The sequence below is a fragment of the Falco naumanni genome, chromosome 8 (genome assembly GCF_017639655.2).
Source record: "Falco naumanni isolate bFalNau1 chromosome 8, bFalNau1.pat, whole genome shotgun sequence".
NCBI lineage: Eukaryota > Metazoa > Chordata > Aves > Falconiformes > Falconidae > Falco > Falco naumanni.
This window is the reverse complement of record NC_054061.1, coordinates 31324087-31342904: the sequence shown is the minus strand read 5'-3', so window position 1 is coordinate 31342904 and position 18818 is coordinate 31324087. Positions and strand designations below refer to the sequence as shown.

The 18818-nt window shown below is 40.3% G+C and overlaps 1 protein-coding gene across 2 annotated transcripts in view; it reads right to left on the bottom strand.

The window, feature by feature from the left end:
- Positions 1–11466: 11466 nt before the first annotated feature.
- Positions 11467–18818, bottom strand: part of DPP10 (dipeptidyl peptidase like 10) — a 550146-nt gene continuing 542794 nt past the window's right edge. For both annotated transcript variants that reach the window (XM_040604442.1, XM_040604441.1), the window contains exon 26: positions 11467–17410. In XM_040604442.1, coding sequence (XP_040460376.1) covers positions 17273–17410 — 138 coding nt within the window. In that variant the 3' untranslated portion in view covers positions 11467–17272. The remainder of the gene's footprint in view (positions 17411–18818) is intronic.

Here is an 18818-nt window from a genome sequence, read left to right as displayed (position 1 = left end):
ATGCAGATCTATATACTCTAAGACTAAAAGAGTATTCAAGAAATCCAGGACCTAATTTACAAAGGGTAATAATTTTGCACATACAAAAAACCATGGGTGTGCATGTTTCAACTGAGCTTATCTTTCCATTATTTCCACTGCCTTCCCAAAGGGGGACTCGCATTTGCAAATTGGGTAACAAGGGAACTAAATGGAAAAATTACGTGAGGCTAACTAGTAATGACTCAGTGTTACATATACACATTGGTGTTTAGCAGCCTAAATTCACAAATCCACCCTAAAGCAGCGATTATGTGGCATTGGGAAAAATTTTGCTTTTATTCCAGAAGATTTCGCATGTATTCCATCTGAAAGCTAACTTAGATTCCTGCAGATTATAACACAGCACTACTAAAGCATTGTAGACATTTTGGGTGAAGCAGTTTCTTCTGCTTTCAGGATTTTACATCCTGAAATACCTACAGCAGATGGTAAAAAAGCAGAGAATCCAACTCAGAGCCATCACATCCATGCTACTCACTGCGAGTAACAAGATTTGTGTCACATCATCAATCAGCATAACTGTGCATAACGCATGGTTAGGCTTTTTACTTACCCAGCAATAACAGGCTATCTTCTTGAGGCTCACACTATGAACAGATCTGCAGGTAGAAGTGGAGCAATTGCACCCTGTAAACCAGCCGCGAAGGGACTGTTTCAGAGTGGAGGAGAGCATGTGTAGAAGCAGCTGGATCGTGCATGTGACTGCCTCCTTTTCCTGGCTATAGCACTGATTCACATCCACACAAAACACTGAACGAGCCTTTGAAAGGAGAGAATCCATAGGAAATCCGAAGGGCTGTTACTAATTTTCACAGGAGTGAGTCTGTTGTCCCCATTCTATCAAGTTTTTGAAAGTGAGACAGAAAAAACCTGTGTATAAGATTGTATTGTGCACAGTAGATGTGGAAGGAATGAGATCTCAAAAGCTGACAAATGGACCATTCAAAGAAGAGTGGGCAAATTTGCCCCCAAGGGCCTCCGTTACTTTTGTTATTAAAATAACTACTGACTCATCATTTTGTATCCTTTTTACTACACCTTTTACCAATCCCTGTGGCACATAAGATCTCGCTCATCTGTGAGTACCTGTGCTCCTGTCCCAGCCTAAGCCAATTCTACACTAACATGCAAGGATCCCTACTCACAGCCATTACAGACAGAGCAAATCCTGCTACTGGCCTCCCTCCACTGCCTCTCTGAGGACATCTTTCCCAGGCAGCAGGGCACAGAGGTCCGTAAGGGTTCCCAGCATGGCTGAAAATCAACGTGACCCCACCAATATTCTGGCTGTTCTGCTTTCCTGGATCAACCAGTGTCATGAGAAGAGAGGTGGCTTACCCTTGGCCCCTGTGGCTCTGGCAAATCAGCACAGCTGATTCACCAAAGTTAGGCAAGCTTTACAACAAGGATGCGGTAGAAGCACAGTACGAAGCGGCCGTAATTCTGAGGGAATTTGGCTCATGGTTTCAATTGCTAGTGGGACTCTACACGAAGGGAGCATTAGCATATGTCATTAGTTTTCATCATGATAAAGAGCTCAAAATATTATACAGTTATGTTTCCTGAAAATAAATTTCTGGCAGGAAACAAGAGCTGTCAACAGCAGGAGAAAAAAATGTGCTCATCAAGAGATGTTTCCTAAAGAGACAGCAGGGATGTCACTGAGAGAAGCTTAAGGATGAATGGGTCTTGAAAACCATACTTCACTTTTTATAGCACCGATTACTGGTGTCAGAGACCTTTGATCTCTTGAAGAGAGAGAGTTTCAATCTCTTATATGGGCAGAATTGTCTATATAAATACCAAGAAGAGGGGTTTTCTTGAGTCTGGAGGCAAAACACCAGTTATCCCAAAGCACTCAGAGAATGTTTTCCTACTTATTCTGAACAGGTGTCCTCAGAAACACCAACTAAAGCCTCTACCCGCACAGAACATGCAAGGTACTTGACATAACCAAGACCAAACACATTAACTCTCTGATAATTTCTCTGCCAAATCAGCAACAACTTTTCTCTTTCTAAATCAAGCCCAAATCAGAATCAAGATTAATTTTTAAAGCTGGAAGCTTGATGCACAACAACAGCCACACTTCAAATGCATCACACAGGAGACGTCCCACTCAGGGATGCTTCACCTCTGGATCGTGCCATGCCTTTCCGCAGCAAGTAGGTGCCAGCAGCCCTGACACTGCCAAAGGGGAGGATAGTTTGATTCCATTGAGAATGTTTTAAACTAGTCACTGATTACACATAGCAGAGGGAGCCAAACTGAGCAGTGTTGAGTTTCACCTGGTTTTCATGCCCACCTTCTGATAATACAGAAGGAAATCAACAGTGGCAATGCATTGCATTTCTGCTGAACATAAATGTTCTAGGAATCAAAAAAAAAATTATTTAACCATACATATAATGCAGACAGTTCTTTTTTTTTTAATCCCTTTGCCCTTGCCCCACAAAAACTGTTGTCACAGCATAAAGAGGTAATAGGCCAATACATTAGAGTTAAGGTAAATAAATCCCTCCTTTTTGTGTGGTGGTGGGTGTTTTTTTTCCACAGCATCATGTCCCTATTCCTATGCTTTACAGATGGGGAGACAAAAGTCTTAAGTGTCCTTCTTAATGTGTTGAAATGTAAAACGTCAGAAGTAAATCTGTAATACATTTGGAAATTTATGATGTAAACTAAGCTTAGAAGAACAGAGTTATCTTAGCCTTTTCACTGGATACAGTAGCTTGGTCTTTCAGGTTTGAAGAGCTGTGCTTCACTATGGCCAGAAATGGATTAGGGAGATTTAACACAAGTCAAACAAACTTGGCTCAAACCCTAGTAACCCGTATCATTCCTCTTTAGAGGTTATTTTCAAATAGGTAAGGAAGACTTTGATTCCCACACTTTGTGTTTTCATTCTGGCAGATAAAGCACGTGCGTAGCATACAGCAAAAGAGATTTCCCCTGTTCCAGCACAGAATAAGCCACATAAGAAGTTATTGTCTCACATAAAGTATCTTCAGTGAAAGAACAATACTGTGTCCATCAATGCCCAAAATACCCATCGGAGTTTGTACTGGCTTCACTCAAGTGCAGCTCACAAATCCTGAACCTCTAGTCTCCTCTAGGACATTCAGACGCTGAGAAAAGCATCTTAGCAAGTATAATAGGTGATTTTCTCCTCTCAATGGAAATAAAAGACCTCTGTAGCATTTGTTCAGTATTTTGTATTAAGACCAACATGCTTCCTTCTGTCTTGTCACTATGAACTGCACCCGACTACGGTAGAGACATTCGGATGAGAGAGCAGGACAAGTCTGATCCAAATCCATTGAAGACAACTGAAAGGTACCTGCTGACTTCACGGGGCTTTGAATGCAGCCCTTTGAGAATCACCGACACTATTACAAGACTTCTTACAAAGCCATATACCTCGAGCATAGCAGGATTTACGCTTGCTAAAATACCACCATAGAGCTCTGGGCTGCAGAGCTGCTGGTGGGGTGCGGCAAGGCTGACCATCCCAGCAGAAAGCACAAACACAGCACTAAGGTTAACTGGGAGGGAGCGAGAGGACAATTTCCATACCCCTGCCATTAGCTGCCCTAAATTTAAGTGTCATGCTGAATGAGAAACTTGAAAGGAAATCTAACAGTTATTAACATGCAGAAATCCAACTGCAAAGATGTCAAGAAAATCAGTTAGGCAGGATAATCTTTTGCTTGAACGTGTTTTAAGTGCAATTATATTGAGAAAAAATTAGACCTAATGTTTTGTGCTTTTTTTTAAACTAATTGCTATAGAAACAAATTTACTTGTCAGATTATCTCTTTTCTGAATTATCCATCAAAAGCCTTTGTGCTATATATTTCTTGCATTGTAACAGGCTAAGGAGCTCACATCAGAGCCCTCTGGTTTTGAAGGACAAAAGGAGTGTATGTGTGCAGGGAGGGAGGCAGAACAGAACAGGCCAGCTGTCTGGATATTTTCCTTTGGGCACTGTACTTCATCATAAAAGTGAGGGTTTTACTGTTTATGATCTCCAGCAGAATTTTAGTTTCATGTTGTAGGCATTTTGAGATGTGTAATAAAGTGTTATTTCATTCACCTGGAGAGAGTTAGAAGTTTGGTTTAGCCATGTTCTTTTGAAAAACTTTGTGAAAATGCTTTCACCCATAAAGGTAACGGTTCAGCTTCTGTCTGAAAAGGAGTAGGATGCACATTAAGGAAAAATGCTAATGTAAAATAACAGAGTAATTGAAATACAGAATGAAAACTGGGAAGTGGGAGTGTCAGGGAGGTAAGTAGGATATACAACTCCAAAGTATTTTTTCAGCTAGTTAGCAAGAGAAAATCTTGTTCCAGGACTGCAAAACAAAACTGCCTGTGGCAGAAAAAGAGAAGACAAGACAGGAGTATTCTCACATTCGAGGAGCAGAGGAACGAGGGTGGTTTGGAGGACCAGGCTGTTTGTGAGGAGTGCAGGGAACTGGGCTCTTGGGTCCCTGCCACGGGGCCGTTTCCCATGGGCTGAGGTAGCGCTTTCATCTTGGTCCAGAGAGACTGCCACAGGACCAAGTCCTGCCAGTGAACTCAAGGAGGCCAAGGGCAGGATGCCAGCGCCAAGTGAGCCCTGTGGTACCAACGCTACTACAGAAATAAACCTGAGCTGCACATTTTAAGCAATGTAGGAACCAAGACTTTCTGGTTCCTTGGGGAAACTTTTTTTTTTTTTTTTTTTTGGGGGGTGGGTGTATAAATATCGCAACACTTTAAAAGAAGGCTCTTTGGTTTGCAGACTTAGCTGAGGTTTTTGCTGCCTTCAGTCCCCTGACTCGGGTCCCAGCTTTAAATGAAGAAATCAAGATGTTTTGGGCACCCGTGTTGCAGTTTCAAACCCCTACAGCACTGAACGCTGACTGTGACTTCAGCTGACTTGCTGCTCCTCTTGCAGCCTTCCAGCAGCTTGTCATTTGAAAGCCAGGTGACAGCAGCTGAAAACAGCTGCCACAGCTGGCTCATTTGTATATTAGGTCTGGCCACTTGGCTTTGTCATCCAGGTATGAACACAGGACTTGGAATCCTTCTTTCAGATGGCCAAGGCATTGTAGCCCACACAAAATTAGTTGCATCACCTTGAGCATCTTTGGTCCTCAAACCCATTTTTAGTACCAACATTTCAGCTCTACTCAGTGCAGCTGTAGAATTTCTCCTTTTTAGGCAGAAATATCATGGCTGGATGCCTAAAAGAAACCCCTTCCACAACTGTGTATTTGGGGGCTTGGTCCCTTGGAAGCAAGTATAAGGCAGGTCTTATCACTTCTCCGTCCCTTGCAAAAAACAATTAGCAGCACACAGAACTGAACACAAATGTGTCTTGTGATCTGAAAGAAGGAAAAGTGCTGATGTCAGTCACTCTCCAGAAGCCTCACTGTGCAGATTTTTGCCCTTTTTCACAAAAGGGGTTGTATTACATCAAAAAGAAATGTATCTTTCCAGTTTCACTACCTTTGCCTTACCGTTCCGCCCCTGGTACCTGAGCATGCTATGTCCTGTACATCTACATCATGGGGATGCATTATGCCCAGAATTAACTGGAAAATCAAGACAAAGAGAAGGCACATACAGATATGTGCAGGTATGTGCAGATACTGTGCATATGGGAGCTTCTCTGTATTTTTATCTGAAGACTTCACAACGCTGTAGCAGAACTAGATCTCCGTATCTTTGGCTTCTTATCAATCAACTTTGCTACAAGATCATCTGACCTTTTGTACTGCAAATTGATAGTTTATATAAATACATTATTACATCATGTATAACCTTCCTCTCTATACACAAACCCCTTCAGTCTGGGTTTAGATTCTCCAGCAGACTGGGCCTAGCACAGATTTCCCACAGAGCAGCAACCATATAAAACCTCATCCACTTTTTTTTTTCCAATTCATGTTAACCTATTCTGTATCTGTGGTACCTGCATCACCTGTAGATACATTTCTGCATCACCCAGTGCAGTTTATAATTCTCTGCATCTCTTAACATGGTCATACATGCCAGTTCATATACTACATTATACAGCTAAAGATACTTAAATGAGACATTGATAACCTGAACAATCAATTTACTTGGACAATCCGAGATCCCCCTTCTTCAAGCTGGATGTGTTTTTTTACCTTCATGACACTGTAATTGCTTAAACCACTTTCGCTGGTATTTGTTTCCACCCTAATTTTCCTAATTCCACCCTTGTAATTTCCTATTAGGGCTCTTAATATGGTCATTAAAAGTCACAAATAGATTTCAGGTTTTGCTCTCTGTGTGATTCACATTCCTGGAACTCAGAAATGTCAAACCATATGTGTATTTTTATACTTTGACACATCTTAAACAATGCTCAATACCAAGTGTTTATAACAGCATTAAATTGATGAGCTTTCTCTAACAATCACTGTATAAATAATCAATTTAATGCTACAATAAAGGACACAAAATAACCAACTCTGTTGAGTATGCTGAGCTGCAGTGACATTTGGTGGTCATGCATGGCAACATTTGTACAAGCTTCATGTAGAGAAGGTGGCAGGTTAATTGGGACAAAACACAAATGCAGTACAGCATTCATAATAAGCAGCCTGTACCAGTGATACAAAGGGAAAAAGAACCGAAAACCCTCTTCCACTCCTTCTAAATATTAGTTTGAAAGGGGATGCCTAGAATAAGCAGATATCTTGAATTAGTACCAAGATGCTTTCATATATTTATATGAAAATATACTAAGATATCTCAGCAGGCATCAAGTTCTTTTTATTCCTCTACAAACAAAATGTTTGTCGCTCCAGACTCATATTGCAGCAGCTGGATGATGCGCAGGTTAATGATATAGCTTGCTTGGATTCAATAGTTGGTTCTAGAAAAATCTAAACTAATGGAAGCTAGAAGCAGTACTGGACGGGCAAAACTCCACAGCATGACATATCAGCAGATCACGTTACACAGTGTTCCTTGGTTTTCAGTTAAGCTATACTCATGTATTTCCCTTCACCCCAAAGTCTGCCACACAGCAAAACCCAAACCAGGATTTGATGAAGAACCGAAGGCTTCTATGGCAACAACATTATTTATCCATAGAAATTACAAGCTTCAGCTAGGACTCTAGAAAAGTGCTCTTAAATCTTTCAAATTGATCGCTAGCTCTATTTCATAATGCAGTTTGCTAATCAGTAGCTCTGAGATATGCTTTCTTACCTTTCCAGGGTGCCATACCCATGCTATGACTGTTACAGAGGAACCAAGACTGATATGCTGAAAAATGCTAATTGACAGTCAACATTAACTCTGCAGATGGATTCAACTATAAAAGACACTGTTTTGCCAAAAAGTGGATACTTACCACTGAATTAATTTTTAACATGCTTGTGTTGACTGCACTGTTTTTTCATCAAAACCATAATCCTAAATTGAGTTACCAGAAGAGGCTGAGTTTGCTTTATATTTCCCATCTTTCATGGACTGAAGGGGCTAGATATGGCAGATACTCTTAATCCATCACCTCAGCAGGGGCAAAGCATGTGAGGAATGGTTCATCCTCTCCAGTATCAAGCAGCTGACAAAGACAGGTCCTTACTGGCAGGATCCAAGGACTCTTCCCTTTGTCCCACTTCAGCTGGAAAGGCTTCACACAAGGCATATACAATGACCCTGCTTGCAGGTCAACTGCCTATCTCATGGGGGATTTGCAATATTACAGTCCTCCCAAAATAAATTTGAAATTTGCATTCTCTGAAGGCACTAAAAATAAAGAACTAAGAGCAAAAGGATTTGCATCATGTCCAAAAGTGGAGAATGAGAGCACACGCAGAGGATTTGCCATCCTTTGCACACACTAGACATTGTTGCCCCATAGGGCTACTGCAGGTTTACATTAATTATTAACATGCACCTCAGAATCAATCACACTTGGCCCAATTCAAAGTGAGATGTAGCAGCACCCGGTGGTTGTGTGCAAACCGCATCAGAAGGTTTACAAACTCAATTAAGGCCAACTGCAATGAGCGGTGGCAGGGAAGATAAGTGTTATATAGGCAGGAAGGCATTTCTTATAGTGACTAATCTGCAGGCATAGCTCAAGTGTCTGTGCCTACAGAAGCAGGGGATGCAACAGATTCAACCCATGCACAGTGAAGGCATCTCACAAGCTCATGGCGGGCTCTGGTTGTGGTCGTACACAGGTGAGGATGCCACAGTCCCAAATGCTTGGTCAGCATCATGCTCAGGAAGAAGTATGTTACTGGTATACTAACAATAAGTTCTTGTCTTTGCATACGAGGTGTTTCCTCCTTGCACAGAAGATTTTGAGCACAGTAGCAGCAGGGTTTCTTTGGGAAGATGGAGAGTCTGGCTATAACAGTATGTACATAGAGTTTGAATACAACAGGAAACCAAGCCTTAACAGAAAAGCTATCATTTATAAACCTGAAACATTTCTAAACACGATATATTTATGGGACTTATCTGCAGCAGCGTTTCTAGTCAAAGCACCATATGCCATTTAAGCATAGAAACTGTTTTTCCAAAACACACATTTAGCTCAGACGGTTCTGCTGTCTTAAGGATCACGTGTAAAAGACGCACTGCACATTTCTCTGCCTTGCCATCAACATCTTTAAAAAACTGCTTAAATTATTGAACTGCCTATGGCAGCATATCCTTGTGAGCCTGATAGCAGCTTTTCTAAAGGAGAAAGGAGGGGCTTCAGCCAGCACCTAAGTGATCTGCTCACCTCAATAGAAGACCACAGCACAGACCTTCCCTGCCATACTCTCTCCCACCACCAGACCCAGAACGTTTTTGTATAACAGTTATACAGAAGGAAAACCTAAGTCAAAGATCTTAAGCATGGTCTCGGGCACTGCACGTGCCATCAGTTGTGGGTATAACCCAGTACCACACAGGGAGTGGCACCCAAGGCTCAGCGCATCCCTGTTAGATAGCAAGAGCCAAAATATCTGCTGCCTCTGCCCATTATCCACTTCTGGTGGGCATGATGATGGTAACAGTTAACTGTAGCACAGTAATGACCTGGAAATACTGTCCATGAGCAATCCTGACTCACAATTTAAGTACTTATGTCTGAACAGAGATTTAGTTGTCAAATCCCCCAAAGCAAGCTTTGTTTTGTTTTTAAAAGAGAGGAGGGGGAAGCTGTCTGTTCAGGGATGGCTCAGTTCACCTGCAGTTCTCTTCTATCACCCTCCAAGCAGGGTTTTTGAGGTTTTGAACTTTTCAGATACTCCACATGGAAGTCCCTTACTAAGAATTCACTATTACTTAGTTCATCCACAACAGCCTGCATTTCAGGACTGTGCTCCTCTCCTCACCAAAGCGTTTCTTTAATACTTTGTCAAAGAATAGCAGGTTGGATTCGTCACAGACCAGCTGGACAGCAGATTGCCACTCTCTTCCTGTTTTAAAACAAGAGCTGGAGCAGGTGGGAGATGGAAACAACCCATAAACACACACAGGAGCAGTTTAACTCCATTTTTTGATATTTCAAATCAAAATTTTTGAATTTTTTCATGATTCAAAATAAAAAAAATTGAAGGTTTCCTGAGTTTGTTTGTTTATTCCCTCCTTCAGTTCCGCCTTGTTTGGAATAAAAGAAAGATTCAAAATTTTCTTTGCTGTAAAATTCTAAGCTTCCTCCTTCCAATCAGCTATCCTACACCGGGTAGCAGGCATCCTGTTCTACTTTACACAGATTGCAGGGTTTTACAACCCCACCTATTGCATTTCAAATTGCCACAACTTTCCTTCAGACACACATACACACACACTGATCCAGTTAAAATGTAAACCCAGTTTGATATATGTAAAGTTGTTATGCATCTTAAGAACAAGAGAAAAAATACAATTATTGAAAACACAAAATAATAGTAAGAATGAGGAAAAAAGTCATAGCCGAGCCAAGGTTAGGTGAGCAGTAGCTCTCTCACAGCTCCCCTTCCAGCTGGTTCACAACACGGCAGAGAAGTGCTGGTCCTGTGTGGTTTCCACAAGTTTTATTTCCCTGCTGAGCACACAGCAAGTGAAGGACGTTAGGTGTTGCCCTCTCCTACAGTCAGGCACCACCATCTACTTCCCAGACACTTCAAGGGTCACGAGCACATCCCCAGGCCCGCATCAGGAAACTCCACTCTCTCCCTTCTTTCTACGAAGGGCAGGATTTAATCACCCACGCTCCCCCAGAACAGCCCTGCAGGGGCATGAGAGACTGGAGAACCAGCTTCCTCCAGCCTCAGACATCACCACCAGTCCCTTCCCTTAGAAGACTCCCTGTTCCCCGAGAAGGGTAAGGAGAGGAGGGAGAGGCGGCGGCTCTCTTTTCAACCACGAAGCTCCCTTTCTCCCCTCACCCCTTTCCCAAGGAGGCCTTTGGGCTGCTGCTCCCCCTCCCCATGGATGCTCTTTAACTCCTTCTCTAGTGGCCCAGGAAAGCAAACCAACCATTACGAGAAGACTCTGACACAGTCTTCTTGACAGATATCGTGTTGTGCATCTACATAGCAGCGGATGTACTTGGCACTCAGCCTCACAAGTTTGGTGTCTGCTATAATTAATGAATACTCATTAGCACAGCAAAGGAATTAAACCCTCTCATCCTATTCTCATTACATCATATTAAGAGAACAATAGTCTCGTCCTGATGCTGTCTATGAGCCACACTTCAATTTCTTCACTCAGGCTAAACAGCACCTTGCTCAGTTTTCTTCTGTGGTGAGGCCTCTTCATGAAGCTCGTTGCAATTAGCTGAATCTCCTGCTCTTCTCATTTGTTATTGCTAAGCTCTTAGCTTACACTCTGGGCTTTGATTTTTATTCTCCCCCCCCTCCGAAAAAAAAAAACCAAACCAACCAACCATATATATATATATATACACACATAATGATAGCCATTCAGGTCCTTGTTGGAAAAATCTGGCCACATCCTTGCTTCCAGCCACATCTCAGAAACCAGTTCTTGAACCCAAAACACAGGAGAAAGCAATGCTACAAAATTTGATACTCTCTCAGTGCCTCCTTTTAAGCCTGAAAGTTCTGCCTAAATCAATTTTCCACACTGCCTTTTCTTTTGACTTGCTTAATTCTGATTACATTGCCAGATGATCATACTTACTCCTTCATGTGTTGTCCTCAGCTTCTCAGGGTAATGAATATTTTTCATATGACATTCTATAAAACCTCCTTCAAATACTTCACTGGTATTCAGATTCACTGTATTTCCACAAGCAATTCTTACAAAACCAGATAAGCCCCTCTGTTCAAGTTCAGTACAATTTCCATTCCAATTAAAAAAAAATGCCAAGCCATCAGCCCAACAAATGTAGTGTCAAGTACAACCCAAAAAGAAGAACAGTTAACTTGAAAAATGTAAACAGCCTTAAAATTAACGATTTGCACATTTTTGCAAAAAAAGATTTCAGTGTAACTGCTTATTTCAAATGTGGAATTATATTCAACAATTCCTATCTTATAACGACTATACAAAACATAGGCTATGAATTAAACACAGGGCTAAAATATGTAAGAAACCATGTAATTAATCATTCTTTTGTGAAAACAACTGAATGTTCTGGCTGTCCTGCTTTAGTTGAAAGTTTATTGAATCAAGCATTGGCTACATTTGTCTCTAAGGTTACCAGTTGTTGTGGTACACACTACACCACTTTATTTTAGCGTGAAAGCTCTGAATAGAGAAACATATTGCAATAAAACATCTCTTTGCTTGTCTCTTCAAAACACCCTTCTTTCTTACCTCTCTCCTAATGGTGCTGAAAACCTTTTCAAGAATGGATCCTGCACATTATTTTATTCGTCAAATGTAGATGCTGGGAAAAGGCTGACAGGTGCTGCTGCTGGAACAAACGAGTGCACTTCTTCAGGCTTGTGCTGCTCTTTGCTAAGATTTTAGAACCATCTACCCATTTTATTAAAGCAACTCTTCCATGATATTAACAGAGACAAACTATTCTGACCATGCACACGTTCCCTTTCCTTTCTTCTCCAGTGAGGTCAGAGCATTTGCAGCCGCTGTAATTGCCACCACCTGACCCCTCAGCTGCAGTGCATTTGGGCTGATCACCCAGTGCCCTGCTCCCCACCCCACCTCTGACTAACTGGAGAACAGCAAGCCAACCATATTGCTTAGTCATTTTTAAAAAATATTTTTCTTATTCCTGATGAAACAACTCAATGCCTTTGCCTATCAGTTGATTCCTGTTCCCATATTCTGGATTCCTGCTGGACGGACTGAACTCACAGACCATAACGCCCCTTCAGAGAGCTGCGAAGGCTCTGCCCTGGGCAGGGGCAGGACCACCTGCTGTACTGGTATCTGCTCCCTACCAGAGCCGTCTGCACATCAGCTGTGCATCAACACCTAAATGCCCTTGGAAGCACCCTGACAGCTGTATTCTGAGCTCACTTATAATAAAAAACACATTTTAGCAGAAAACATTTTTCTAATTGCTTTCCTTAGGGAAATATTTCCTGAGTATCTTCCTATCAATTATATTCCCTCTGCTGGTTTTATCACTCAGAAGGGTTTTTGGGGGGTTGTTGGGTGTTTTCGCTGTTGTTGTTTTTTTTCTTTGGTCATGAAATCTAAAAATGGGCTGTTAGCACTTTATGGGGTACTTGAATTAAAAAGAATTGTACATATCATTCATGTCCTCATGGGGCATAGCCATTATTAAATCAATTTTGTTTTTGTTGAGTTAGACTTACGTAAAGATAGGATATTGGATTTCTAAACTAATTATAGAGGCAAGAAGACTAGTCCCAGGTTTAATGGAAACTTTGGACTGCATACACTCAGGTGATTCAATTTCCTTAATTCTATCCAAATATCTGATCAAGTTAATCTAACAGCACTGTAATTTTCAGTCATTGGAAATCAGGCATTTATTTTACTTACCACTGCACATTTTGGTTTGTAGGAAGCATGTTGTAGGAACCTTCCTACTAGGTTTGTAGGAAGCATGTTGTTACCTCCCTGGTGAGTGAATCACCAGCACTTGTCATCCACCTACCTCCTTGAAGCCAGGCTCCTTCTCAGCTTTCATGTATGAAATGCAACAGATAGAAGTTTAACTAAATCTTTTCTTTTCTTTTCAAAGCTCCAGGCACCTTGGAAGTTGTGACTCTCCTTAGTCACATCCCATGAGCTCCACATTCTCTGAAGCACTCTTGAAATCTTTCAAAGGAAAAAGAGAAGGGATCTTAACGATACTGAAAGATGTTTTGAAGAAGATGCACCAGTAATCAATACCGGTGAGGTTCTTCCTTCCCCAGAGGCAACCGACTTGACAGCAGGAGTTAACTTGAAGTAATGCTATATAAAATGCTAGGACCACTGCACCTTGCCTGTGTGTTTTTAGGTTGTGCAAAAGAAACTGGTATTCAGTCTCTTTGGGCCAGTCTTCCTCTTGCTTCAGTTTCTTCAGTAACATCTAATAAACCTGCAAGGAGGGGATACTAGGTTACACCTTGTATCCTCTGTCTTTTATTAAAGGCGGCAACACTCAACACTCCTAAGTTTCCACGGAGAATCTTTGGCCTCAGATCAAATACAAGCTCTTCTGTCTTAAAAGGCACAATTTCTCAACTGAATGAACCTAACTGACTCTGCACTCAAGGTAAGTGCCAGAGCTGAGAGAACAGAGGCAATCATCTTCATTTTCAGACACAGGTAGATCTACATATGCCAAAAACATGGGAACAATGAGCAGTTGGTTATAGCAAATCATAGCAGACATTGATCAACCCGGGTCATAAATAATTCTGTCCTCACTGCAAAAAGATTTTAAAAATGAATTTAAAAATAATCAGCCTTTCTTTGTACTCAACAACCTGGAAAAAATATTCTAATTGACATGCAGTTATTTCCAGTTTTGTAATATAATTGAGATTTCAATATGACCTACAGGTTTCACAGATTTTGCAAGTCCAAACAGCAGAAAAAGGAGAGAGGAAATCAAGAAGGCAGAGATAAGCTCTAGCAAGCAGTAAATGGATATGCTGATTCCCTAGCTTTCCATAAACTAATAGGTCTAGTCTAGTAAGTGTCACGTTTTAAGGACAGCTGAATCAAACAGCAGATTTTCAGACCTAAAATCTCATCGCAGTGCTTAACAATGGATAATCTATGAAAAATCTATGCTTTTCATGCCATTTCTGTGCAGTGTGTACTAATTCTTCATCAATACTATAGATCACATGGACTAATTAACGAGCAATTTCCATTAGTTATGTATGTAGAATCTGACAGATAACAATATTCAGTTGTGCTGTAAGTAGTAGAAATACCTGAACAGGTTAGCAACAGTAGAGATACCCCTTGCACGAAATTCTTTAGTCTAACTAGAATCACAAGCTGCATCTGCAAATACTTTTGCAATACCTGAATCTAACGCATACGTAACAATTTCAGTAAAACAAATTAATCTGGGTCTGATGCTCATCATCATATACACGTTTATATAAAAATACCTGCATTTACTGTAGGACAGTGTGAGAAATATTAAGAACATGAAAAGCATACCACATTTCCACATAGATAACCCACATTTCAGGTTACACACTTTTTAAACATACCAGTCCTGGCAAAAGCTTTCTGACAGAAGCCATGTCCTCATGCCACCTCCATATTCAGGTAAATTGATCAAAATTGGACATGAGATGCTGGAGTAGAAAGAGTAGGGAATGGAGGCCTGAAATGGAGAGTTATGGGGAAAGAAGGAGACAGTGTGGGTTCCACAGATCTGGGATAACGTATTTCCTGAGCACGTACATAAACCTATTGCTGAGACACAAGCCTTGTTTGTTTTCTTTTGCAGGTAACTAAAGGCAATATACACGAAACATAGTAAATACGAGCACACAGTGGCTGTCTTGCAGAGAAACAGCTAGCACATACGGAGAAGAATTAGCCTTTTCACGTAGGCCCTGCACGCTGAGTCCACGTGGTACACTCAGCATGCCATACAGCTTGTTTCTTCATGTGCATTTGGCTCAAATCAGGAAAAATGTCTCGTTGAACTCAACTGGATTAGGACTTCATTTACCCTGTTTGGTTAAGAAAAGCATCAGCATCATCAGGTGAGCTTTTATTAAGTAATGGGCGTAATTTATAAAATCACAATCTAGAAGTCCCAGCCAACAGACCTTAAAAATGTTCCTCCTCTATAGAAAACAGGATCTGCAAAATCTTGTTTGAATTCTTCTCTTAAATTTTTGTTTTGCATGGTCTTACTGTAGTGCACATAGTAGCCTCCATACATATATACTATACATATGTACTCCATATGTACTATAAGTACCACAAAGCAAAGCCATACTTTGTGGTGACACTGGGACTCAAACAAGATATCATTGCACATTAAAACTGTATTAAACTAATTGAAAAATAGCCAAACGCTGCTAATAAAACAAGATAAATACTAAACATTAAAAGACAGAAACTTTCCAATGTTCCATGAAATCACAGCTTTCAGACAAATTAATTATTTGCATCATAAAAAAAATGCTAACTGTGAAAGAAAATATTCCAGAAGACAGAAATTACTAAAAAGCTTTGGGTGATTTTTGATTACAATAAAAACAATTCTCATTCTTCATAAAATATGCAGACTTTGCATCTTAAATAGTATAGTTACCTTCAAAAAATTACTTCTTTTTTAATCTTGCAAGAAATGAAACCTTAATTGAGTAGGAAAGTATTTGGAATACATCCAGAAAGAAAAAATTACCTACAGCTATTCTCATGTTCATGGCACAGCGTCTGTCAAAGTTTCCACATACCTTCAGGAAGATATCTCAAATTAAGTCAACATTGTACTTGATTTCAGTGATCAGAGTTAATACTCTGAAAAATCAAACTGGCTGCCTTGTTTATTTCCTAGTTTCAATTTCTATTGCTGTAATTCACCTTGGCAAATAAATGGATGTATGAGGGGCTTGCCCTCTGAATAAATAATAAAATTTAACTTGTCAGCAGCTTCCTTTGCCTTGAATGAAAACCATTTCATTTCTTTGTGCGGCTGTCGAAGCTAAATCCTGTTGCAAGAGACTTAATGAGCAGCCCTGGAATAAAAACTAACAGCATGTTCGAGCTATGTGGCCACCTTGATGAGCATTAGAATTGCATCTGAGACTAGATGGAAGAAAAGGAAGATGCACTATACAAAATATGTCTTCATTTTAGGAGTAAAGTATTACTCAGTGGCGTTATACATTGTTAATAATTTTTGTTTATCTGAAACTATAATTTAATATTTATGTATCTAATTTACATGTGACAAAGTAGCATATTCTAAAATTAGAGTGTAACCAGCAACCTATGAACTACTATAAACAGTACCGAAACACAACTCAAACATATTTTAAGGAAACAATAGATACATTTTGGACTGGGGAAAGATTTCCATTGCAGATTTTAACACAGCTGTTAATTATGTCTTGAAAAAAAATCTTCAAGCTCAGAAGGATTTTCTGCTTAGGGAGTCCTGGGTATATACACAAAGACCAAGAGTACACTACCAAAAAGTCCCTTATTGGTTACTAGTAGGTACACTAATAATAGTAAATGCTGAAATTGGGAAAAAAAAATTCAATATCAGTGTTATATGATGCACTAGACAATATATCCCCTTTGAGCAGAAACTAGAGAAAATATCGTGCCCTTTATTATCTCTGTGGTTTCTTATGTGTAATAGACAGCGAAAGAATTGCACTTATTGTAACATTACAGTAAAGTGTTAGATTGCAGCTCACCTTTTAAAATATTAGTGGCCATAATACTTACGGTAAGTTGTGTATTATGCAAAGATGAATAAAGATGTGTATTTAAACTAAAAAACGAGCAACCACTTACAGAACCAACAGTGAGGCTTAACATAACAAACATGCACTAACCCTACGCTTATGCAAAACTAAGTTCTTCCAGGAAACTGTAACCAACTGTTGACCTTCCACAAAGGTAAAGGTTTTGTCCCTTGGTAATATGTTTGGACTTTGTAGTCGAATTCCAGTTTATTAGCTCATTGTCTGTAAATGTGCTGTTCCACTGTGATATCCTTTAGCTGCCCTTGAGCTTCTGCAGAATCTGCAATCTTACAGTCACTTTTATTTAAGGTTTTATTGAGCCGCAAAGTAAGTCCCCTTCAGTACTACACAAATAGGCTTCCTTATTCATCCTCTTCAGGTTCCTGTGGTAAAATTGGTGTCTCCTCCTTTAAACAAGCACTAAAAAACCCAAGGATTGTGCTGTAAAGGTGATATTTGCTTTTCTCAGAAGCAATGTTATGACCTTCATCTGGGTAGATCTAGCAGAGGAGAAAGGAAAAAAGTAAATATTTTTTTAAAGGCTTTTCAAATATTTAGGGCTCTAATTTTCTTTCTCTGATCTTCAAAATGTTTTAGATGACAACAGGATGATAACGTTAGTTTTATGGCATCAAGGAAAGCTAATAAAACTCAAAGTAAAACTCATTCTCTTGGAATTTGAACTTACATAAAACAACCCCTGCAGTGGGATCTGCAGAAGTGAAAAAATTTATATTCCCAGTCATTGTGCTTACAACAGTTTACTTAGCTGGCATTTTCAATAGTGTCTAGGCACCCAAATCCCATTAATGTCAATGAGGATTAATTACCTCATGCTTTTAGGAACCTCTCAATATCTCAGCTTTTAAGCGTTCAGCAAAAAACCCTTTTATTCATGTTTTTAACTATCTTCCTATCTTATCTAAAGCCCATCATCTCTCTCTCCTAGGGTGGATATGGGCATTTTTATCTCTTAATTCAAATTCCACTGGAAATTTCTCCAAGTGAGGCTGAACAAAAATCTGAAGGCTAAAGAAATCCAGGCCACAGAGTTTAGGACAAGACACTTGTGATGGCTTGAGGCAAAAACCTTCAGTTGCTTTCTCAGACTCAGGTTATCACAAGGTTGTATGAGAATGTTTCCAAAGGGCTCTTCCAAGAGATCTCTGTCATTTCTGCTTCTTCCTCTCTCCACAGGCCTTCACATTACCTAAGCTGAGATCACAGGGACAGCTGTAACAGATACTACCCCACACACCTTTCCTTCCTAAAGTCCTTTTTCCTTCATAAGCGATGCTCACCCCCTTGTTGCCACCTCCTCCTTGATGTGAGCTCAGATGCTTCAGTGGAAACTACAGGTTCACCTAAGGTTCAGTAAAGCTGAAGTTTGCAATGTGTGACACCATAGATATTTGGAGGAGTGACCCCAAACCACACAATCTAAGACATTCAAGAAGATTTAATGCAACCAGAACCCTTGGCCAGCAACATCCATGAGCTCCACAGCGAGTCCTGCATGAGTCTGTACATCAGCAGCATGCCCTGTCCTGCTCTCCCCAGCCTGACTCTCACAGCCTCCTCCTCGTCTGCACAGCTATGGAGAGAGGGAGCAGCACTCTCACCTTCTAGCTGCTTTTTAATAGATTTATTTGGAAAAAAAAAGGGAAATTAGTTTCATGCAACCAGATATTTTTTTTAAGGTAAAAAGGGACTAAAGTAGTGTTACCTCTATATTACAAAGGGTACATATGACTCTAAAGCACTTTGTATAGCATTGTAGAATAAACAAGTGGGGTAAAAAAGAGGAGAGAGAAGAGAAAGAGCCCAGAAGATTGACAAGAAGATATGGCTCTTGACGTCCAAGTTAACAGTAATGAAAATGGGATTAAATGTTGTTCTAACTGCAAA